The 26305-nt window shown below is 38.8% G+C and overlaps 1 protein-coding gene across 2 annotated transcripts in view; it reads right to left on the minus strand.

Moving 5' to 3' along the window:
* The window catches only part of ADSS2 (adenylosuccinate synthase 2), a 39166-nt gene extending 21630 nt beyond the window's left edge, over positions 1-17536 (minus strand). The window contains exons 1-2 of one of the 2 annotated variants that reach the window (XM_074863256.1): positions 17161-17460; positions 573-675 (exon numbers count right to left, since the gene is read on the minus strand). In XM_074863256.1, the coding sequence (XP_074719357.1) occupies positions 573-675; positions 17161-17328 (271 nt within the window). In that variant the 5' untranslated portion in view covers positions 17329-17460. Of the gene's footprint in view, positions 1-572; positions 676-17160 lie in introns of both variants that reach the window. The other variant, XM_074863257.1, reaches the window with a different exon arrangement.
* Between the last annotated feature and the right edge of the window lie 8769 nt (positions 17537-26305).

A 26305-nucleotide genomic window follows, 5' to 3' on the forward strand; every position in this document is an offset into this window, starting at 1 on the left:
AACAGATGGGACAATCTAAATGTCCTTTCAGTAAGCAAACAGATCACAGATCCTGACATCACATAGTACTGCCACTGCCCTAAACCTTCTAATGTACTCTCCTGAAAGGACTTCTTGGCAGGAACTATATAGTACAGAATTCTTTTGGAGTCAGCATTCATTTCACAATCCAATAGGGAAGTGAGAAAAGAGCTATGTTTCAAAAGGTATTGGTAGGTACTTAACAGGGTTAAAGATTAAAACAGAGAGGAGGAAATCTGAGAATAAGAGAAATAATTGGTAGAGAAAATAAGAGGAATGGGAGAATGAAGATATGCTGGGCAGCTAGCTGTTTGCATTGATAGGACAGATAAGAGCAGAGATGAACTATCCAAGACAATAAAAGAAACTTCCATAATCCAAACTTCATAACTGAGTTAAAACAATATTAAGATACTAGAGCAGTTCATGCCTATGAGAATTTGAGGAAGAAAAATCCTGATCCTGTATGTCCCCGGATGTATTTTGCTATTTTAATATGTCTGAAGTCTGTAACTACAATATTGTCTATTTTTTAGAGATGCCCCACTTACCAATGAATGCAGTGACTTTTGGATTGATGATCCCACTTGGCAGAAGATGAAAGTCATACTCCACAGAATCCACAACAACTGTATGCCCTGCATTATTGCCTCCCTGGGCAGGGGGGGAAAAGGAAAAAAAAAAAAAGGTAATAGTTTTTAATACTAAAGACAAATGAACACACAGTATAGAGATGGAATAAACTGGTTCCAGCTCCAATTCTTCAGCTTTCTTTTCTGTTACTGACAAAAGATCTTCCAGAGATTTCCTTCTCCCAGGAAATGAGGCGAACGCAATTTGTCAAACTCAGCAATTTCAACATCTGTCATATAGACTTTGGACAGTATTTTGGTTCATCAGAAGTACAAAAGCTTGGGATAAGATTAAAATGTTTCTAAAATTCATTGGACAGAAGCACAAATATTCTAGAACATGCAAACATTTCTAAAAGCCTTCATGAGTTTTACTAGGTTCCTATTACAGCTATGGAGAGCAAGTATTAAAAGTGAAACTGCAACCTTAGCAAAGGACAAAAAACCCACCAGTTGAACTGAGTATATAAAACCATACAGCTATTGGGAAAGATAAGTCTAGCTGTTTGGCAATGTGCAGGCTTTTTGTTCTGAATTTTGGCTTCAGTCTTTTGAGTGCTTTTCTATGAATAGTAACCAACAAAGTTAACTTGTTCATTCTATACCTCCTCCGTGATGAGAGGTCTGTAATAGTACAAGTCATTTATATCTGAAACATGCTGTTAAGGAGTGAATCTAGAGGCAACGGAGATGACTGTGGTTTTGTAAGTTACCGGAAACCATTTACACCCCAGCTAACACTTAACATTTCCAGCTTTTTTACTATCACAAAGAGACTACCAAGAGATTTGCTAAACTGTGAAATATGTCTAAAAACCAAGAAGAAGCCTGTGACCAAGTCTTAAAGGGGTCAAGATAGGCTCATGAAACTAAAAATTACAAAATAGTTACCAAATATCCCCAGTTCTCATTTGTTGTATTTTTGAAAATAAGCTCTTACACTCTCTCATGACTGAGTCATTTGTGCAAGACAAGGTTACACACAAAATGGTTCTGTCTGTCATAACTACAGAAACATCCTTTACAGGCACCTTGCAACAGAAATAAGCAAACTGCTTCACAGAAGGAAAGCCTTAAAGGAAAGGCTTATTTATGCCTTTTTCAGCATGAGATAAACTGAAGAACAGCATTATATGAAAAGAAGACGACAAAAGAAGCTGTATCTATTAATCTAGGGAATTATAATCTGAAATATTTCAGAATAATGTATCACAGAAGATCTTTTCTAGCAATGGAATCAACAGCTACTCACTACTTCTAACGACATTTACAAAGCAGGAATGCAATACATAACACCATATACGTGTCATTACAAAGAATATTCTTAGATATCAAACATTTGTGCCAGTATATAAACAAACACACATGCCACATGTAAAAGCCCAATCTTAGTGAAGTTAGCAATGAAAATTCTTGTAACTTCAGCATTATTTCTTTGAGGTCTTACAGCCATTCAACCCCCTTTGGAAACAGAGGGAAGACTTACAAACCTTCACCCAACAAAGGAAATGTCTGAATTTAAGAAAAGTTTAAATGATTTAGTAATATAACGTAGAGTTTTTCCATGTAGAGAACAACACCTTGAAGAAATAAAGATTTCTGGATGCAGATGGTTTTCACTGCAAATGATCTGACTTAATCTGAGAATGACAAATTTTCGATTCACAACACATGAAAAATATTGAATACACGAATAAAGCAAACCTTTCAAGTTTATTCTTTTAAGAAAATAGTAAATGTTCAGGAATAGCCTTCCTTCCCTGCCTCCCATCCTTTCTACTCTGTAGCTGATACAAGATTATTTAGCGGTCTACCAACTCTACAGTTGTATCTTTAGTTTAAAAGGAGGTGAACTAGCTACATTAGCTGGTAGATCATTTACAACTATTTTTGAAATGCAGTGCTTACACTCCTGAGCTACTGCAAGTTGCTCCAAAACTAGATAATATTCTAAGAACAATTAAGATATATACATACATAAAATATACAAGTTTTTTTTAGTAAGAAAATGCATTGGTTTTCTACTCAAGAGTTTGAGAACCTAAGCAAAATTTTCTTGGGGAAAACTGAACAGTTATGTACTAAAGTAGCATTACAGCATTTACAGTCAAGTACATCTGCTGGAAGTGGTAGTTATCTTCTTCCTCATCAGATTCCTTCAAATTATTCCTTTTTATGAGATCCACTGGTAATATCAGTCTAGACAAATCTAACATGAGCCCTGAAATCCTGTAAATGAAAATGCAATACATAGGTCCAAGTACAACACTGAAGTACTGAGTTAGCAGTAATTTACAAATGGGAAGACGAGTCCAAACTCTCCCACTGCAGTATAAAATAACTGGACCAACCCATAAGCAACACTAGAATTAGTGAATAACTATTCATTTGAAATCCCCTAACTCAATGATTTATGTTTTGCTTCCCAATTTGTTTTTTTAAAAAAAAAAAGGTTTTTTAGCATCATGAATGTCTAATAAAGAGAAAAATTTGCCATTGTAGAGATTAGATCATGATTAACAATAAATTCTTAGTCTCTTAAAGTTTGCCAAGCTACTGGTGTCATTCAGATATGGTGACTTAAAGGTCAGCGGTCACGTCTGTGTGAGTAAAGTGTACAGCACACAGTCTCGGACTCCGTTAGTCATGAGAACACAGCAGCTGGGTTTTGGGGGTGTCAAGATTTCTCCCTTGTACTGCTGAGTGATGCCAAGGTGTGTTGGTTCCATGCTCACTGAAAAATACTGCATGGCTGCAGAATAAAAAAGGTACTTTACCTTTTAAGCCTTGAACTACACACACAGCACAGCTCATACTTCATCTAAAAGCAAGCTAGTTATAGTTATATATACTTCTGCATGTTTACTGTGAGCAGTTATAAAGGGATTTTGCTAGAGACTAACATAGAAAACTTGACATTACACGTGATGAATCACCCATCTGAACACACTCTCAGGCCATACTAATACCTCAAGGTTTCCAAATACTTGCTTTCAGGTTAGACTCAAATTTGAATCTCAGAATTTAGTTGTTTATAATATTATGATGCCTATGACATTAAAAGATTCAATCCCAAAAGTGCTATTGATAGCAGCTGTCTGGTAGAACATTCAATCAAGCTTCATCCTGCTTTGGATGTCATCCTGTCAAAATGTGTCATTTTGAAAAACATTTTTAATTTCAAACTGTATTTTAGGAGAGCATTAAAACAACTGCATTTCATTAATTCAGTTTTCAAAATTCTGCTGTTGATTTACAGGTAAGCTCTACCCTAACTGCAAAAGTGCAAGTGTACAGTTACACAGTTAGGAATTGTAATATATCAAAAGAATGGTTCCCCCTGTACACTCACAGTGAACTAGAAGTAAAGTGTACACATGTTGTGTGCTCAGACATTGCACAACACAGGTTCGGCAAACAATTCTAATTACAGAAACCTGAACTCAGAGTTCTAGTGGTGGTGGGGTGGAGGGGTGGGTTGTTGTTAGGTTATGGGGTTTGGTTTGGTTTTTTTCCTCCTCCAGAAATTGATGGTAATTCCAACATCTTCATAATGTAAGCAACTACTGCCTCTAGGCATAATTCAAGGTATAAACTGATGAAGTCACTCCTGGCTTCAGTGCTTTCCATTCGGATTTCTTGCTCCTCCCTCATCGCACTAAACCAAATGGGACCAGCTAGGTCACTCAAGCTAACACTCCTTGGATTCAAATGTTTAAACATTATTAATGGGGAACTAACTGTGGAATTTATTTTCACTATTAGTTAAACAAAGTTCATGCTCCAATGACCTTCAATATATTGTATAAAGCTTTTGCCAGAGGGAAATTAAGATACACAACTAATTTCTTGAGGCTGGCAACACTGCCTAGTTAACTAAATACAGTAATCAGTCTACCATATCTCGGTAACCTTCTAGGTACCCAAACTACAGGAGTTCTCTCCCAGCCATGTGAAAACTTTGTCTTTAGGCCAACACAGACAAAGAGGCCAAGTGCACAGCAAGACCAAAAGATTCTCATGCTCAGTCTGGGATACACCACATGCATGTAGCAGTGGCTCCTTTTCCCTTTCTCCCTGCACAATGGCAAGACTTTCTTCAGATGAGCCAAGAAGTATACCATAGCCAACATACTCGTTAGGGCAACGCAACTCTGGATTCAGCTACAAATAGATGGATTGCACAAAAGGATTGAGGTGTGGAAAAGATGACTTCTTATACACGAAAGGTACAAGAAGGCACCAGCAGCACTCTGAACAAAGAACTTCTTCACTGGGATGCTTTCTTCCCATTCTGCAGAATGGTAGCAGAGGAAGTCCCTCCAGAAGTCAGAATGCAGGCTGTGGAGGAGATGAGGCAGCCAAGGCAGAGCTGGCTTTGCCAGAGTAAGAGAAATAATATTACGCAGATTTGAGGAAGAAAAAAAAATAAGAAGAAAGGTAATCAATAAGACGAAATAGCATGACATAGTCAGGAACGTCTAACAGACTCAAGACTTTACTTGTTTGGTATTGCAATGCAATATTTTATTCAGAAATTATGCAAAAGAGGCTTTCTGAAAGACAACACAAACACAAATACCTAATGCAAAAGACAAGCAAGAAAACCCTTTTGAGAAAAAAAGAAAGATTCTTTTAGCAATTCTGGAGTAAGTTAAACTTGCAGAAGACCAAAAAGATCAGTTCAGGACAGGCAGTGTAGGTGAGACCAGAAGAGAGCTTTCAAGGTCCAAGTACCTACTAAACACAGTAAAGTCTGTGTTCTCTGCTTCCATGATACAGCTGTTACAGTCGTATAACCCCACTTATCGAACATATTATTAAGAAGGAAAAAAACCCCAAAAACTAACCAACCACACAAAAAACCCCACTTGTTTAAGTGCTTCCTAAAAACATTTTTGTGAATATTTTTCTTTTTTTCACTGCTGCATCTCACAGGATGTTACAGTATCAGATACAGTATTGTAAACCCTCAGATCATCTGTCAAAAGAGCAAATAAAAATTCTGAAGCTAAATAAGACTGTCTCTCTTAAAAAGTTATTTAAGAACCTCTTCCCTCTCTCCTCCCCAAACCTCACATCCCCTGTCAGTTTAAACAGCTATAAAGACAAAAATTATAATTTCAATAATAAAAAATTCATAATACTCCAAACATTAATCACTGAAAATTAATTCTGATTTTTATCCTACCAACAACTGTGTACATTTATTTTCTTAAACATACAATTACCACAGAGGAGATAAATCATTTTTTGCATACTTAAGTATACCCCTGCCTACATCCTTCAGTTTGGATACATACAGCAGAATCCTTACACACCATGAGCTTCTTATTTCAATAGACACAATCTAGTATATCCCAACATTTTTTATTTTAAGTCTTTTCATTCTGGAACTCATGCCAAAAGGTATCTGCTAGTTACCTGAAAATTTTCTTAGCTCAGCATCATTCCTGAAACATACCAAGGACACAAAGTCAGACAACAAGCACAAGAGAAAAAACAGGTGTTTATTGACCAAAAGGCTGCATCACCTAGAATTCAAATACTGTGAACTGGAAGTATATTGGAAATTATCAGAATTAAAGAAAAAAAAAAAACACCAAAAAACCCCCAGTTCTAGTTAATATTACACCAGAGACTAAGCAGTCCATAAATTTAATATGCATAATGCTTAACTTTTGCTTATTTAATACTGAAATATCTCTCTAGATTATTACTAGGCTACTTAGGTAAGAACATAAACAAGCTTCCCCCTCAAGTTCTAATAAAGCTCACTTAGAAGAGAGAGTGCTATTTAAGAAAAAAGCCAAACCATTTCTCTTTAGGTTTTCTTTACATTAGGAAACAGTCTCTGGATTTGGGCTCACTTCATCACAGAAAACTGAGTATATAGTAAAAATAGGCACATGCCTTGCTAAAGAACAGAACATTAAACAGATTCTCCATCTAGCAACAAAGCAGCTATCCAAACCAAAGAGCAGTAAGAACCAGTAACAACACACTATACTCCTATCAAGAGGCTAACACAGGCTTAGTGCTCCTGAAGTCCCAAGCACACTTTGCTTAGATAAAGCACCATTTACTTGTGCATCTCTATCAAGACACAGCATTGCAGTTTTAGCATACTCTGAAGTTTCCAAAACTGGATTTTCAGAAGTCCGCGATCTTCTTAGCACTGTATTTTGAGGTAGATTTTAAAAAGTTAAAAGAATTCAGTTTGTTAGTCCTTTCTCCTTTCCTTGTATCTTTCAACACGGTGTCTGGAACAGTTCTCTCCTCTCCCTAAGGATTCTTTGGTGACCACAGCCCACAGCTTTACCAAATCACAATGTTAAAGTTTGTTTCTGAGTTTCCCCAACTTTTCAAGTGCCAAGAGCATTAACTTTGTAATACAAAGTAATACAAACACAGTGTTGTCCCTCCTGAACTTTTAATTTTGCCTTGTAGTCAATACCTAGGCCCACTGCTGCTGCTCAAGACTTCCAAACAACACACCACAGTTTGGGTGGTTGGTTTCATGGTTGGGTCCAGTCTCCAGTTTTCAGATTACTAGTTGCTGCCTACACTGCTGCCAGCTGTGCTAAAGGAGTAACTGCCACCAGGTGACACTGAACCTTTGTGTCAATAACAGAGCAAAACACAAGCTTGCTCAAAGTGAAGGAAGAACCAAACACCTATTTTTTTCCCCACAATATCAGTTCAAACAATTCATGGAGAATTATGAAGTTGGGCATCTTAGAAATAGCTGCTTTAATCATAGCCTTCATGCTAAAAGAAACAAACAAAACAAAAACACACCTCAGCCATGAAAGTTTCCTAGTACTCTTTTTATTACTTCTGCCCAGTTGGATTGGAATGAAAAAAATTCTTTCCATTTACTTGGAGACGCAGTGTGAAAGCCATCATGAACAACAAGCATGAACTTATGCATTTCAGTATATGGATTTAGTTTAGGGACTTTTTAGTTTGATGCTCTGATGGATGCACAATTTTAAATCCTATCAAGATACAGCAGACTTTTTTTCCTTTCATGATCCTGACACTTATATTATACTATTATTTTAGAGCATTTTAAGTCATTAAGAGGAATAGTAAAAGTAAGATCAGGCATGAAATCATTACCCAATCTATAATATTTTAAGCGAAACCTGTTGTTGTAAGATAACTAAATGCATAAACTTTTTAAAAAGGCATTATTCCAATTTTCCTGGTGTGGTATGCTTAAATCGCTTCCTTGAAAAAGTATATGATCCCTGACCACTAGCTGGTAATCCTGAAATATCCAAGCTATTCAACATGCAGAGCAGCTAAGTATTCAGGACTCCACAGAAAGGTGCATACTAATAGCCAAATTATCACACAAGTACTGTTAGAATGACAGCAATCCTGTTAACAAAACCCCATATTTACCCACTTTCTAAAAGACTCATTCCAAAAAACATTCCCTATGAAATATCACCTTTGAAATATTCCTTTTACAGTGGTCAAGTGCTCAGAGACATTATTATTATTTTTTAAAGCAAACAAACAAAAACAGGGTTTTTTCTTCAGCTTGGTAAAGAAGATTAAGTAGCCTAAAAATCCTTCCCAGTGTAAGCACCACGCCCAAGAATCTGCATCCATTTACTCAATTTAGATAGTTGGTCAGTACCACACACAAAACAAGATACTATTCTAAAACCTACCTATCCTGGCAAATGTGAACAGAATCAGTTACACATGCACAGAGGGGGCATAAGATAGCAAAGGCAGCTGCAAGTATTGCACATCTGGGGGCCATTTGATAAACATTGTTAGGAAACACCCTTTTTGCAATAGTTTTGAGTACCTGAAAATACTTATTTGGAAGGAAATAAGTCATTATCTGCTAGTCAACAATTTACTGGCAACAAGCTTGAAATTTCAATAAATCAAACAAGTGACTCCTGCTATCCAAAAACCACTATCAAAGCACTGGAAGACAATACTTACCACAAACAATACACTCATGCACAGGACACAAACACACCAGCTACCACAATATTGTACCATGGTCCAGTCAGTATCACTGGAAAACATACTGAAAACTAATCAATAGTATCAAAGAGGACTACATTTTAAACATATTGACTGAACAGTATTTCTAATAGGACATCTACAGTAATTTTAAGGCAAATAATTTCAGCACTTCCCCTATCTATGCAAAATGACTTATTTTTCTCTTGCATCTGTAGCTTTTAAATATCTTAACTGCCAGCTAAAGTATTTTGGATGAAGAACTGAACAGAACTAGCAGCAATATTAATGCAAGTACCTGACTACAGCTTTGTTTTTTCTCCTTATAGCTCTGATGATTGAAACAATTTTTAGAAGATAAACTCTTAGAAAGGGGAATTCTAGAGCCAAACTGGTAAATGCAAAATAATGCACAAGCAACCTACAAGCAAGACAAGTCTTCTCACTTTGAACCTTCCCATGGAACAAGAGCTCTTTTAGTTTGTTACATTCTGTCCATGCAGAACAGCTTCCAAATCATGTATAAAGCATGGAGAAGGAGCATTCATAATAATATTTAACAGCAGTTTTTCTTCTGGAATTGCATTGCTGTACTAGTCAAAAGCCCCCAAGGAACATTCATGTATCGAGCTGATTTACTGGACAAATAAGAACCAATATTTTTGGGGAGTTATGGCAGAGTCTTGATAATTTAAGTTAAATTAAAACAAAATAGTAATGACATGTCTGTCTTCAGAAAGCCTAATTGATGACTACTTCACCAACCTTTTCGCATCATGGCCTTTATTGTCAGGATTAAAGAGGGATGCTCTTTTTAAACAAAAAGATTGTTTTCTTGCCGAATTAAAATAGTGCAAGAAAGTTTATCAGATAAGACTTCAGATTCACAGTGCTTAGCCAGCCACTACCAAAACTTAACTACCAGAACACTAAAGTTGAAATAACCACCATCTGGGGTTTTGTTTTGGGTTTTGCTAAATATGAAGGTACAACCAGAATATTTCCTAAGAAGTCATTTATTCAAGAATAACTTATTTGGCTTTCCAAATACTTCAATAATATTAACAATATTACTTATTATATATATAGTATTGAAGTATATATAATTTTATATATACACTATATATAATATATATAGTATTGAAGTGTATATATATATATACACACAAACACTTCAATAATATTAATGCTTACCAAGGACATAAATTCTTTTTTAAATAAAATAAAATAAATCAAAAATATCAAACTGGAAGTTACAAGCTCCAGTATGTTTTATATGCCTGCTAACTTAAGAGCTCATGTAAAGCTAAGTGAAGCCAATGATTGAGAAAGCATGGAATCTTATTTTCCAAAAAGACTCTGAAGCCATACTCAGAGAAATCCTGAACCACAACTTTTTCCTCTGGTGAGTCTGCTCAGAAGAGTTCCATGCTCATGGGTTTGCAGCCAATCTCATTGATTTACCTGAAAAGTACGCTAAGACTTGACTGTTTGTCCTTACAGTTTAAGGATGAAGGATATGCAGTTCTTCCACATTCCTGGCACAGGGGTCTGTTCCAGAAAAAAATGTACACGCTTAATATATCCATCATTCACTGAAAGACCACCACTCTTAATCTTAAATTCATTCTACCTTCAAACTTTAGGGTTTTTCCTTCCTTTTTTAGGAAAAAAGTACAGTCTAATAGGAAACATTAATGTACCAACTTGGATAATCAGCAAAACCAAAAAGGAAAGCAGAGTTTCTTGTTCATAAAGTGAAAGCAAAAATACTACTCCTTGTTAAAAAAAAGACATTCTCTGCTTTTTAAAACCTTTGTGTAGAGCACAAAGAACAAGAGTAAATGTGTGCCATGTGTGCTAGCCAAGGAAGTGTACACTTAAGTAGAACATGCAAGTGAGACATCACTGCAGGAACACACTAAAAATACAGCGCATTTGAAACGAAGATGGAGGAACAGCAGCATATCTTTCTCCATTTTAGATCTACATAAGTTGAAAATATGCATTTTCTTTTCAGACTATTAGTCAAGGGCAGACTACACATTAGTATAATAAAACCAGAACAGTTAAATCCGTTTTGAACACATCAAGACAGGAGAGCAGTTCAAATCCTGGTGCCTCACCTACAGCAGTACTCTCATAACTGCTAAGACTGGTCTGCGTTACTGCAGCTTTACCCAACAGTGGAGGTGCATAGGGGAAAAAAAATATTTATTAGAAAAGCAGACTGAAATTACTATTAAAAGCATATTGTGAATAGCTCTCTGTACTGATACTAAATACAAAAGTATTTAAAGCAGCTCTGAAATACTGACATATGCATTTAAGAGAACTATCTACCCAAAACGTCTACGATGACAATCACTGCCTTTTCTTATGACGTGATCATGCCAAGTTGTCTATCTCAAAAATATGATGCCTCAGGGTAGAGCAAAGAAGTCTTTCAAGTTATCTCCTCTAGAATAGAAATTAGTTGTCTAGTTTAAAGAGATGTTATCTCCTGCTACATTAAGGAAGAAGCCATACACTCCTTGCAACTCTCCCCATCAGATGTGTGTGTGCATAATTTTTTCTACAGTTTACTTTTATTGCTACCACATTCCAGCATTCATTTTTAGCTCAGGGCAACCACTGTTGTTTCTGAGCTAGCTGTACAAGTGACTGCCAAGTTGGGCAAGAAGCAAGTCAATGTTGCTTTGGCATCATATGGTTGTAAACATTTTCATTTAACTCTTAGATGAAAAGTCAAAAATACATCAAGAAAGCTGGATACTACCATTACTTACAAGAAACATAAGAAAGGCTCCTTCTTGCCACAATCTGATACTGGGAATGCTGAACACACCTTTTAAAAGTTGACCAGCCTAGCAAAGAGACGCATCTGAACCCCAGTGATGCACCCTAATTAGACACAGCTTTGCAATTACTAGGCTATTTGCTTCTCATGTCAATACATATTGCCAAAAATCTATTTTGAACTTCAGATTGCAAACCATCCCCCTTAAAAAAAAAAGTTTCGATAACTAATTCATTCTCTCACATCCCAGATTTTGTGCTTAATTTCTTGCTTCCCCCTTCCCCCTCCAAAGAACTAGCAGCTAACAAACTCTACTCTATAACCTACTCCTGGATTTCAGTATAAACAACATCCAGCAGCTAGAAATTTTCTTCCTTGACAATCCATTCATGCTTGCAAGATCTAAACCTAGTTCAAGAAGCCATCATGTTACACATTTAAAAGTTTCTAAAACTTTGGCTAGACTTCAGAAATTTTTGAATGTGTAGTACAAGAATTGTTGCATCAGAACAAGATCAAGAGTGTGGTTTGAGGCAGAATATGACAGAATAAGCACATTATGTTTAACACATTCACCTGTTTTCTCCTAACAAATAAAAAAAAAAAACATTAACTTTACTTAAGTCTATTAATCTCAAAGAACTCCATAGATTTCTCTGTACTGAGAGAACTGCTATTGAAAGACAATATTCAGAAAGACTCTTTGGAGCTGGGTTTGGCTTAGTCTCACCTGATCTGCAAAACCTTATACTGTTGCAATGCCTACATATGTTAGTTAAGGAACAGGATTCATTGGCCAAGTCCAGAATAAAGACCAACCCCTAAGAGATAAAAGAGATCAAGTGAGGCAAGCAGATAAGGAACAAGAAAAATGTTGAAAGCACAGATTGGTCCAACACTATGTTGCTTCACTGCACAAAACCCCACTGACGTTTGCTACATTTCACAAGAATATTTAAGGAAGGATATGAAAAACAAAGTGACTTTGGGAATATCTGCAGAGAACATCTTCCAAATGGGTGAGGTAGTACAGTAGAAATAAAAAATGTATTTGAAATCTTAATAAACTGCTATAGAGCACTGCATCTTAACCAACCAACCACATACAGTAAGTTTTGTAGTAAGATTTGAAGAACAGTAAGAAACCAGCAGATCAAGATGTAATTTGCTCTTTAGTGCTATTATGATCTTCTTTGTTAATGGTACAAATGACCTGGAAAATCAAATTTCAACTGTTCTTCTGTTTGAAATAATTTAGACATTGTGTGATTACAATAACGAGATCACCTGCCAGTGATGCTCTAAAGCAGGTCTGTAAAGCATATGACTCACTGATGGGGCAGGCCAAAGAACTCATTTTACTGACCTCTCTTTCCTCACCAGGGCACATCATTGGCATGCTGCCAAGCACTACAAGGTCCAAAAGTGCACCAAGCACTTAAAAAAATGAGAGCTCTAGCTAGACATCGCATATCGAATGCCTGCACAGCTAAAAAAAGCACCAATAGCTATAGCTACTGATTCTGCTGTTCCTAATTCTGCATGGCCTGCGAAGGCTCTAGACTAAAACACCTTTTCAAACAAGAATACTTAGAAAAAGAAAATAAGTGGGCTTGGTGAATGGAAGATAAGAAAATTCCAGTTTAAAAAAATAGTGGCTATATACAGACTAGTAATATGGAGGTATTAGGCGGCGTTGGTCTGAGGACTTGAGACAGCAGTTATCAGCTGATCAATGGTAACTGCTTAACCCCAAGAATCTGCTCACTGAAAACTTCTCTACTAATTGTTGCACTGTAATCAGCACGTATCAAGCGATCAGTGGTGGCATCACTATACATGCTGTTGTTTGTGAGGAGAAGAGGAAAAGGGAGTACGAAGAACCCACACATTGCAATTACTGTGCATCAGCAGTTGAAGAGTAGGAATCGTGAGATCCCACTGCAGGCAGAACAGTAATGGTATGTCACAGGCAGACCATACTGAAATCAGTTGATAAGATTTGGTAAGAAGCTGAAGTTCTGTTTGGAAGTAGTAACAAGATGTACAACAGAATCGAAGAAGCAGGAAAATAGGATTCTTCAGCATAGAGAGTATTGCTTAAAAATAACTTGAAGACTTAGAAATCTTACTCACCTGTGTGAATTATACACTCTGAATAAGTCAGCTACCTCCAACAGTAGGAACAGGAAGTGACCAAAAATTTGCTGATGAAATGAGTAAATGAGAACAGAATCATGCAGTGCAGACATTACTTTTTTTTTTTGCTGTACTACATACCCTGGTAGATTTGGTGAAGGAGGTGGTGATAATAAGAGATACATAGCGTATTTTGGTACTGTATTTGTTTTGACAAAATGATTATCTAAAATAATTTGCTTGCATTAATTTGCCATTCCCATATCCACTAACAAATGAAACTCCGGTAATTAAATTAGCTAATTTGTTTGCATTCTGCAATGGTAGGAAGTCCCTTAATCAGAACAAGAAATGTTTTCCTTTAACTTTCCATTACCTGTGTGGAATTGACAAAAACACAATGTACACTCTTCAAAATTGCCAGGTTTGACAGCAGCAAGTCTAGCTGCTTAGTAAGAGGAAACTATGTCAATCAAAAAACACAAAAGCACAGTTTTTCTGGCAACTACTCCTGAATCTCAAACCAATTCTTGCTCTGTTTTACTGTCTGGAATAGGATTTATGTGTTAGCAGGTAAACAGACTTTGCTCTGTAAGCCACTGAAGACCAGATGTAGGTTTAAGCGCAAAAGTCTCAACAATGCATTTGTTTTATCAGTAGTATCATTCTACCAGATACTTCCCAGAGGTAAATGAAGACCAGTTCAAATTTAACAGTGGAAGAACAAGTACGTATTTTGCCTGTCACACAGATATGTTTGTAGTAACTGTATCTGGACCCTCTGTATCTTAGCTGCCAGTGCAGTTGCATTAGCAACTACATACATGCAGCCCCTGCATGTATTTTAATTTTAGGTTAGTCTCTTCAAACAATTTTTTCTGAAACCATAATACCAGTTCTGATAAATGTGAATCTGTCTCCTGCAAGAGATGATACCATTCTCTTGCTCTGAGCACAAGACTCCTTTCAACAACCTCTAAAACTAAGATAAAACACTGTGGAGGGCAGTATTTAGAAGGAGTAGAGCCATAATACAACTTATTTCCTGACATTGGTTCAGCTAAGTGTACCTAAGTAAGGACCTCATTCCAGATGCTATAGTCAGCTAGTTATACAAGTGACTGAAGTCATTAGCACACCTGCTTACCTAGGAGACAAGAAGGTATGGCCATAGATTTCAGAGTACAACTTCTTGCAATGCCTTTTACAGGCATTGTAAAAGTAGATGAAGGTCATTTCTCGCTTCTGGGACAGGACCATTTTTATGCTCTGCGTCTGCACCGAACCAGGGACAGTGATATGAAAGACACTAGAGTGTTTCACTGCAAATATAAGGCAAGTTTCCAAGACACCTTAGACCTGCTACAACTTCCCAAGTCCTCCAAGAAAACAGTTGTGCTAATAAATTTTTCACAAGAACACGCTAGAAATATTTCATCTCATCCACAGGCATTCTAGCAACTCTGCGACATGATGAACAGAAAGAACCATCCTAGAATGAGTAAGAGTACAACGGTGAAATAAGAATCAGAAGCTCCAATTACAGAAAGCTGCTATTAGCAAGTGGCAGACTAAGCGTATTACAATCTTTCTTTCTGGACTTGTACCACTACAAAAAAGCACAAGGGTCACAGTCTTAATTTACCAGCAGTACCAAAAACAACAAGAATATGCTTGCATACCCAGTAAGAGGATTTAATAGCTCAGTACCACTGAAAGAGAATATTTCTACTTTTCCCTCTCGTTCTGAGAAACTGTTATTTGTGCTTACCCTGTCCTGGGCTCCTCTTTTCATCAAGGTCCTCTGAGCCAATTAAACTCAGTTTTATTTACTAAAACAGTAGAAAGTAAATCCAACGAAAAATAGTTTCCTGCCATTTTGGTGAGCTAAATCAACTTACAGAAATGTTCAAGGGCCAGAGTCAGTGCATGGGAGGAGACCCAGACAGTACAGCCATCAACAGGAAAGGGAAGAAAGAAGAAAAACTCCTTCCTTCAGGAGGAGCAACAAGCTGCTAGAAATGGCAGAACAGGCCATGAAACTCAAGCCTGAGACAGCATCATAATTCTTCCCTTTTCTTGATCCTTTACCCAGCCAATTTGAAAGACAAGTAACAAATACATTAAAACACATGCCCACAAAAATTCAGTCTGCCTCTCTCTCACCATCAAAACTTCTTAGCATTAAACATACATGTTCACCTAGATGTCCTTCAAGTTTCAAGAACAAAGTTGTAAAGGACAAACTGAGTCACTGTGCTCTATAATCCACAAAGCCAGGCAACCATGCCACAGCACACCATCAGATTTTATTTAAAAAAAAATACATGGGGAAAAAATAACTCAATTGTGAAAGCAGCTATTTAAGAATATGTTTCTTTACTTCAAAATTAATCTCTGAAGTTCAAGTTTTTGATTTGTCAGCTTTGCAACTGACTTGACTTTGAAAATACCAGGTTTACGTGCAGTTACCTTTGGATAATACAACGCTTCAGTGTTTGTACTCTTTGGGAAGTGGTACACTCTTCCAAAATATATTTATTTCAGAGCAAATTTAATTTGTGCATTCAACAAAAGCATAGAGATAACGACACTTATATGACGTCTGCACGTTGTGGGCATTTGTTCTATCTCTTAACTTGAAGGAAAAAAAACATTCATAGCTTCAGTTCATCATCTTGTGCCCTATAGAATTACTGCACTAGAAACGTTAAGAGAAACATCTCCTCAGATCTGTGTTGTTTCAAGGTAGGCATTTATACTACGCCTGCAGGCTAGACTCACTTTTTTTGCTCTTGTGCTGGAATACAGCTTCCACACAGCAAGCGAGAAGAAAAAGACAATGATTAAACCGAAAAAGCCGGGATTTTATTGGCGCACCAGTGATCTTGAAGCAAGGGCAGGCGAGTCCTTCCAAAGCTAGTTTTATCTGAAGACGATCGCGGACGACATGCGCACCCTCACGTGCATCCTGTGAGGAACCGCCGGTTTCGCGCCGGGGGCCAGCACTACCCCTCCGAGCGGGGCAGGCGGGCGCGCTCGCAGCCGGTGCGGCTTAGGCCACGCCGCCGCCGGGGAGGGCTCCTCGCCCCGCTGCCGGCAGCGATGCTGCGGGAACCGCCGAGCGCGGCCCCTTCCCAGCGCCCCCCAGACAAAGAGTGCGGCGGCGGGCCTGAAGGGGGGAAGCGACCCCGGGCGCATTCCTCCTGCTGGAGGCCAGCTCTTGGCGGCGAGGAGGGCGCCTTCTTCCTCCTCCTCCTCCTCCTCCCTCCGGCGCCGGGACGGGGACAAAGGAGGAGCGGGAGGGCTGCAGAGCCCGGCCGCGGGGCTCTCGCCAGGAGCTCCTACCCCGCCGGGGAAGGCTTCGCCGCCCCGCAGCCCGCCCTGCACTGAGGCGGGAGCCCCGCCGCCTCGCCGGGCACCACCGCCCGGCCCTGCGCTGAGGCGGGCGCTCGGGGGCGAGCAGAGCAGGCGCCCGCGCGGAGCCGGGCGGCCGGCGGGGCCGGTGGCGGGGCCGCCCGCCTCAAGGTGACACCCGCGGCCTCCCCCGCGCTCCGGCCGCCTCCTCACCTGGCACCTGCAGACGATGTCGGCGTCCTGCGCCAGCAGGTCCACCACCTTGCCTTTGCCCTCGTCGCCCCACTGGGCCCCCAGCACGACGGTCACCTTGTTGCCGGGGAGGCGGGCGACGCACTCGCCGTTGGGGATGGCGGGCGCCGGGGCGCCATGCTCCGCCATGGCTCGCGCTGCCCGCTCCGGCTCCGCTCCAAGCACATGCGGCAGCGCGCGGCGGCTTCGCTCCCCCCGCCTCCTCCGCCGCCGCCGCCGCCTCCTCCTCCTCCTCCTCCTCCCGGCCGGGCGGGCGGTGGTGCCGCTGCCGCGTCCAGGTGCCGCCGCCTACCGGCCCCGCCAGCGCGGCCTCCCCCGCCGCTCCCCGCCAGGCAGACCCCCTGCTCTCCGCCGCAGCCCCACCCCGCTCCGCTCCCCCGCCGAAAACCGGAGCCGACGCCGTCGCTCCCGGCGGCTTTTTTTTTTTTTTTTTTTTCCTCTCCTTCCTCGCCCTCGCGCCGCTCCCCCGCGCGTGGCAGCCCGGACTACATTACCCAGCGCGCTGCGCGGCCTCCCCCGCGCGGGGCGCCGCGCGGAGGCGGGCGCGGTGCATGCTGGGGCGCGTAGTCCTCGGGGGCCGCACCTGTGGCAGGACGGGTCTCTGCCGGGTGCCCCATGCGCCCCCGCGGCGGCGCGGGGCCGCGGCGGGTGAGGAGCGGGGCGGGGGCGGCCCCGATCGCTGCCGGCCCCGCTGTGGCTGGGCGGCGGCGGCTGCGTCCTGTGGAGGTGGAAGGAGGGAGCCGTGAGGAGTTGCCTTTCTGCGGCGGGTCTGGCCTCGGCTCAGTGTACGCTCTAGCCGCGGCCTGGGCTTTGGTGGGCACAGGCCCTGTGTCCCTTCCCCACAGCGGGCTCTCCGGGGTGCAGCAGCCCGCGCCCTGAGGTGCTGCAGGTGTCCCCACACCGCTCCTGAACCAGAGCGGGTGCCTCTGGTCCCTGCCAGCCTGGGGGTCCCGGTGCTGGTGTGGCTCCCCGTTTCTCCTCACGTTTCATCTGCAGTGGGCAAGGCATCCCTGTGGCCTCTGTCACAGACGTCAAACCTGCAAACGTGTGTTTACAGTGTATCAGAGCTTTCCCTATGGGGTTAGTTTTGCTGACTGAATGATAAGAAAGTAAATCAGCGTTTCTAGAACCAGGGGCTAAATCTAAGAGGCCATTTTCTCCAGAGACACCGGAACATGTCCCCAAGCTTATTCATGAGGAAAAAAAAATAATGGAAAAACCCATAGCAGAGAAAGGCCATCATGCATACTTGAGGGTTTAGAAGTGGAACTGATGTCTCAGTGGCTGTTTTCATTCCTTCCTGCTTCACAGAATCAACACCCCTGGGGGAAGATTTTTTTTTTTTTGGTAAAGTAGCTATTAAAAAGATGAAAATCTGAATGATGTAATTATTGCTAAGACGGCTATTCAAAAACCTGAGTCACTAAGCACTCACAATCTGCAGCTGTCTGGCGGGTTGCAGAGTTTGATTTTAGTTGGTTCTTCGCTCCTTCAGGTTTACTCTAACCAAGAATTTGAGGATCTATAAAAGCCACTGGAGAAAAGTTTAAGCGTGTCTTGTAAAGCTAGGAAGACATATAACAGAAAATTAAATACAAAGTTGACAAAGAACTTTTTTTGAAAAACAACTGAAAATATCCGAATCCTGAATGTCAGTCCAAAGAGATGCTATGACAAAGTCTGTTCAGTACAAAGAAGTTAACAATTGCAAATGATAGGAGGCGATTGTGTGTAAATACTTCAAAGAGCAAATAGTTCCTTAAACATTCACTATACTTCATAGTATGAGTACTTTTGTCTGCTTGTGCTAAAAACAAACAAAGCCATGATTTCTGTATCACTGCACAGAGCTTGTGGGAAGTCACTGAAAGCCACAAGGAGCTGCTGAAGTCAGTTTCTCCAGTCTTGCTGACACAATGGGAAACTTTTTTTTAGTCCACTCGCTTAAGAGGCCGTAGATCATCTCATGACTCCCCAAACCATGGTCTAGATTGATGTTTCAGGACATGATTTTCCAGTATAGCTGAATCATATTAACACCTCACCATTGCCAACACAAATATTCCCTCAAATCTTAAAATAAATGTAAGCCTGTTGTGGTAGTGTCCTAGCAATGTGGTATTAGTGTAATGCCACTTTCCAAAGAGGTCTCAGGCACACGAATCCATTGTTCTGCTATTTTTATTTGGTGTAGAAGAGTTTTGAGATTTATGTTTTGGTATGTTTTCTTGGTGGGTATAGAACCAGTGAAGAAAACTATAAACACTTCACTTCCAGAAAACCTGTAAGTAGTTAATGAAGATCAAGCTAATCAATACTGTTTGGTACTGCAAAGTTTAGAATTTATATTTAATATATGGTATTCTGGGTCCATCATTTCTCCACCCCCGTTTCTTTGCAAACTACATGGAGGCTTTCATTCTAATATGTAAAAGACATTAAATACTCTTTATTGACATGATTCATTAACTGTATATATAGTACTAAAACATAGTGACTCAACAAAAGTACAAACACAACTGGTGTCTAATGCCCCTTGTCAAAAACAGGCATTGCTGTAGTACAAGTAAGAGTTTAGAATAAAACTGTGCAGAAACTCCCAATTGCACTTATTTTGGTTCATTTACTATAAACAAGAAAACCAGCAAGAGCATGCAGTGTTTACTGTTTTTTTTCCTCTAACATGTATGTCAATTAACTTTTATAGTAACTTTTTTTGCTATTCAAGCAAGCTGAATCTGCTCTGAGAGGTCAGGTCGGCATTTAGAGGTGGCGCAAAGCGGCAAGAGTTTCTGTTCAAGGAATGAAGGAATGTGACTGCCTTTTCTGGCATTAGAAATCTGGTATATGGGATTGTCTTTGTAAAACAACCCATGGCAGAAGTGTACACTGATAAAGTTTAGGTTGTATTGTCTTCTGAACTGTTCAGTGTTACTGCCTGAATATGAGGAACTGAGGCAGTTACATGTATTACAAATTTCACTCTAATTTGGGTACATTCAGGCTTTTCATATGACTGTATTTCCTGCCTCTCAGTAAATTGCAAGAGACTCAGATGGGAATTTTTAATAGATAAACACTGAACGGAAGCAGTGTGAGATCTGCATTTCATTCAGATGTGTTGAAGAGATACATGGAATTGTTACATCTATATGTTTTCAATTATTCTGATGAATTATCCCACATATTCTGATTAGTTATTTAAAAAAATAAATTACACACAAAGTAGTTTAGAGGAGAATTTAGGTAGGAACTTTAGTAGTTCAGAAAATCAAGGGTAAACATGAATGAAAGGAAAATGCTGTAACAAGCAACGCGGCCAACTGGACTAATGCTCAGCATGGCCAATGAGTCATAGAGTGATATTTCTTTCTCCTTATTAATACTTCTTAATTGTGTTGAAAGACTTCTGAATGGTGTTGATACTTTTTTGATACTGTTTTTCCTACTGTGACCAATTTCTAAGTTTCAGGAAAAGTATAGATTGAAGAAATATAGCCCTTGGCAATGAAAATATCAGAGCACATGGTCCATGATGTGAATTTTCTGTTAAAATTGGTTCTGCCTGTGACAATGATGTAATACTCAAGGTATTTTACACTGAGGTCTTATCTACACTAGAACAGTAGTTGCAGAAAAGTGGTCTGTGGGCCATGGTTAGCTAATCTGCAGGTGTCCTACAGATCTGTGTTAAACAATAAAATGTTTAAAATTTTACATTAATCTCATTAAAACATTCAATAAGAGATAAGTTAATTTTACTTCCTGGATATTTATAGCATCTTTAGAGCATTTTCCTGTTTTAATTTGATGTTAAGATCTACAGTGTCTCACAAAAAATATTGGGTGTTGATAGTGCCATAGTCAAAAAAAGTCTAAGAATCACTGTGCCAGACACAGTTGGCATCTGTAGCACTTTAGACTCTCCAGAATGCTGTCAGTTTAGCTTAGGAGGAAGAGAAATCATTATACAGTTAGGACATACATAATGTTATTTCAACAGTGTGCTAATGTAATTGATCCCTGCTTGTTGCTGGTTATTACTGTTTTTAAATTAGTTTTTCCAGTTAAAATTTCCCTTAATTATTTTTGTTACATTCATTAATCTTTTTATTATGATAAAAATTAGATTAAGAACATTATAAAGTAGTATTTGTATATGTTGTCACAAATGATGTATTTGCACACGCTAGCAAGTGTTTTCAACTCTTTGGTTAGATATATCTAGAATATGAAGGAACTTCATTTATTGAGTGGAAACTTCCTGATGTATGTACTGCAGAAAATAAAAGATAAGAACTTAAAAAATCATTAAAAAATCATAAACATCAGCACAATAGCAAGATTTTGAATTCGGTGGAAGAACAGTTAATAAGGAATACTTTTGAAATTTCATTGGCAGTTTACAGAAGTACATTTTTTACATGCAAGTATAAATAAGGTAGCAGCTGACAAGACTGGAGATATACAAGAAAATAAAATACTGTAGTTGAAAAGTTGTAAAGCTAAATCCTTTGCTTGGAAATGAGATTTGTAAATTATGATTTGCAAAGACAACTATTTTATATAATAATACTAAATAAAAAAAGTAAAAAAATTTTAAGTGAGTTCTTCAGATCTGCATATTCCATTCTTCTCTAAAAGAAAGGCAAATTGCTGTCTTGACAGAGCAGAAATGAAATGGAGATTTCTGTATGGATGATACTATCTAAATATTTACCTATGTTAAATATGAAAATGGACATATATGATACAAGTTAGCTTTTATTACCGTGTTCCCCCCAGAATTTCATTATTTCTTGTGATCCAAGCATCAGCTTACCCTCCAAGGCAAGTGTAAATAAGTTCCCTGTTCTTTAGTGTTACACCGTGTTAAGTGTGTACAAAGATACTGTGTTCTCTCTGTGTCTTAGCCTTTAACAGCATCAGCCATAAGAAGTTTAATAGAATGCATGTGTGATAGATATTGGGTGATTCATTTTTTGCAGCACTGTATAGATTTATAAATTTCTCAGAATATGTCTCTGAGTCAGGGAAAATGAAGCACTATGTAAGGGAAACAAAAAAAAAAACCCTAATGAATGTATGAATCCTTTTTGTTGTTTTTATTCAAATGCCAAATATGGCACAATATTTAACTAAGAAAGAACTTGAATTTGCTGAAAGCTTTTCCTTTTTCCTAGGTTTGGTTCTTGGTTAGAACAGTTCCCTTATCTGGGTCATTGCAAAAGTGTCAGCTCAAGGGAGGGGAGCACAGTAGCCGCAGTTTACATCAGCTTTATCTATTTGAAAACAGCACCCTGAGTTCACCATCTCTTGAAAGCATTACAGGGGCCATGGGTGAGAGCTACTGCATCAACCAAGATTGTATTTGGTTGTTAAATACAGGTTAGAATAAAGATTTTTGTCTGTGTTAACCTGTAACCTGTAATACCTGAGTCCTGATAAATCCTTAATTTCTTTTGCTACTAATCCTGACTTTTTGGGACAGGATAGGATGAGACTAAACTGGTGAATGGGGTGAAGTGTGACCTTAAAGGCAGGTGATCAGGATGTGCAGGCCTCTGGAATGACCCATACCACATTCTTAGAGAGCTCAGGGGCTGGGAAATGTGCCCTGCCAGTTGTCTGTCATTAAGGGGCTTGTTTATATAGCTGTTGAGAGACAGTCATCTTGTAGTTCCCAAAGTGTCACTGATACTGTACGGTAGCTAGGTTGTCTCACATACATGTAAGAAGAACTTGAGCCAAAAGCTTAATGAATATTTTACATGCTTTTAGGCTCAAGTTTCTCTCACATTCTTCTTTTTTTTTTTTTAAAAAAAAAAATGTGCTTGTAAATAATGCCCTAAAACTATAATCGTTCAGTCTTAGAGGTGCAGATTGTCTGTCACTGGATTGCTGAACTGCTGGATTGTACTCTCTGTTTTATAAAGATGTCGGGTTTTTCTCTTGCTCAAACTTATGAAGAGGACCCTGACATCCTAAATTTTCAAGATTTAATCTAAATAGATTCTCAGATGCACACATCTCATGTTAACTAGGTTTAAACCTCTGTTATGTGTGGTGTTTATTTTTAAAATAATTTTAGTTCACCAAAAACAACACTGAACTGTCCATTTGCTGGGACTTACAGAGTAAAACCAAAAGTAAAGACTGAGGTAAGCTGTGAAAATAAATTGTGAGAAAATTAACTGTGGTCTGATCATTGTGTACTCAGTGGTGGTTTGGATGCAGACGTCTCTCATAGCATCCATAGTCTGTTGTGAAATGGAGCTCCAGAAGTGAATATACTATTTACAAAATGACCTATCTTTATCTCTAAAGGTTGTGAAGAAAAACTTCCAAGTTAGAACAGAGTTCAACTAGTGTAGAGATGCCTTGTTTGCTTGCAAGATGAATCAATAAATTCTGAGATTTCTGATAGCCCCTTCTATTTTATTGAAATAGTAAATATTTTACACTTACCCCTTTAACATCCAGTTAGTCTGCTTGCTCTACAGACCTGTCTGCATCCCGTATCTTCTCTGGGGACAAAAGGCAGCTGCTTTTCATATATATAGATGCAAAAAACCTCAGCTTCCTCACAGTAGTTTTTGTAATGAACATTGAGAGGTTTTATACCAAATTCTGTAGTATGATTAAAGCTTAAAAAAAGTATGGGACAATGTTAATGGATTTTAATCTTACATTAAACGAGAGATAAGAAACCATTGTGCAGACATTATTCATTTTCTTGTAAGTTCATCAGAACTCTTCATTCTTAAATGGGTTTGTAATAACAATATTTCCTGCCCGTTACACTGGAACAGCACAGATTAAGTGGGTATTGTCGCTGATTTCCACCATGTTTACCACAAAAAATTGGGATTTGACTAATTAGGATTTTTTCAGTATTTTGTAGAGAATGTAGTCGGTGGTTTGGTATCTGAATTGTAATTAGTTTTGGATCTGAAGAAGCTCATGCTGAATCCTTATTGGGATCATGGATCAGAAGGAACTATAGTATCTTTTAAAGGGATTAAGGAAGTTTGCAATATTATGTTGAATCCCTGCTCATTAGATAAGACTGTTATAAAGAAGTGAATGGTATTGGACCTATGTCCCCATTTACACCTCCATTTAAGGTGGAACAGAAACATATGTAAACTGCATAAATGCAGTGCATTCTATTCAGAAACCATCTAATATACCGGCATTTAAAAAAAAAAAAAAAACCCAAACACATTTCATGCAAGAAACCGCTCTTAATTTCATATTTTCTCTTACCAGATGGGATTGCAACAGTTTATTTCATTAACATCAAAACTAATTGTTGCCTGTTTGTTCATGTTTTCTTTCTCCTTCTCCTATGACACTTTCCCAGTGCAAAACCTTAGTTCTCTCCCCTTTATGTTTCACCTCACCCTTCCTATCTAAATAATCCTAAATCCTACCCAAGTTTTCAAGCTCTCTTGCTGCCTTTAATATTTTTATTTCCTATCAGTATCTCTTGAGCCATTCCAGAATGTGTTCAGCTGTTCAAGTTTTCAACTACTGGTTGAACAAGAGGTAGCAAGTGCTGTGATCAGTCCTAACCTACATGTGTGATTACTGACCTTCAGTTTCCAAGCATGCTTGTGTGTTCATAAGTAGTTTCACTGAATTCAATTGGACTATTCATAAATCAAAGCTTTTTCTGTAAGTAATAAAGAATTAAGAAATAATTAAAGAATTATAAAGAAAAAATTATACAGATGTGTATATTGATACAAGTAAAACATAAACCAAACTAGGAAGAACAGTGTATCAAAGCAAAACATATTTCTATCATCCAGACATTTGGGGATGAAGAGAGGTATTTGCTTGCTTCTGATCATTCTAGTTGTTTCATGTGGTATGTGACAGCAGCTTCACAAACAGATGGGGTTTTTCTATGTAAATATTTTTTGAGATATATAATAGTAACATTTTCTAACAGGGATAATAGTTTTAATGATATGTGTGAATAAATGAAAAACCTGGCAGTTTGGAATTTTTGATTTTTGGATAATGTCAGTTTGTGTGTATATGTATGGCTCAAATTGAGAACTCCTTTATTTGCATGTTGAATTAAAATCCATAGAAGGTGGAAAGATGAGCTTTTGTACTTAGTATAGGTCTAAAAATGAAGGATATTGACATGTGGATTGAGATGTAACTGAAAAAAATGCAGCCAGCCACTGCCCAAGGTAAATCAGTGTTTCAAGACAGAATTGCAGAAGGCAGCTCAGGAGCAATAGATTGCAAAGAAAAGAGCCAAACTTGGGAGGGTGTATGTCTAACAGGTCTGAAGGTTGTTGGAGAACCTCCTATCTACTGTAGAACGCAGGGGGATTGTGAATGCAGGGGCCAGAAGTACATGTTTCTTGAAAGGAATCAACTGTAGAAATAAAAATATCTTGGATGCTGTTGCAGTATTCCAAGGAATGCTCATGAGAAGGGAGAAAAACGAGACAGAGACTTTATTCTTTTGTCTATGTATGTGTATTTATCCTGCTTCACTAATGATTTTTAAACCTTAGAACATAAGTATGTCTCCCTGCACACTCCTACATCTCTGAAGAAGGCTATGTCAGAGTGAAGTTGCAGCTAAAAAACATCTGGTCAAACAAATAGGAATTAAAAATAATTGAACAGAAGGTGTCACCTGTGTGGAGGGAGAGAGCATGCTTTCGAAGTGTGCTAGACAGGCCAAGAAAAAATGAGTAGTGAAGCGTAAGAGCACATATTTTAATGTAGTAAGACGAGACAACAACCCTGGGTGTTGTCAGTCTAGGAAGCCTTGGCAGAGTGATGATCACCTTATACTTGGAAGCACTAGGAAAAAGGAAAGAAAAAGTCAGATGGTCGTGAGAGTACCGAAAATGTTCTGTAGATTTCCTGAATAAAACCAGTAGTTTTTAGGTGAAAACAGTAACTTGTATTCTGCTCCTATCATCCATGAGTTTGCCAGTATTTGGCTTGATTTATTTATTTAGGAGGAAAACATCTACAATGCTATTCAGGAATATTTTTAATGGCATACTTTTGCTTACAAAATATGTATACAAAATCCTGTTTCTCTAAACATAATAGAAATAAATAG

This window comes from Strix uralensis, chromosome 3 (assembly GCF_047716275.1).
Source record: "Strix uralensis isolate ZFMK-TIS-50842 chromosome 3, bStrUra1, whole genome shotgun sequence".
Taxonomy (NCBI): Eukaryota; Metazoa; Chordata; class Aves; order Strigiformes; family Strigidae; genus Strix; species Strix uralensis.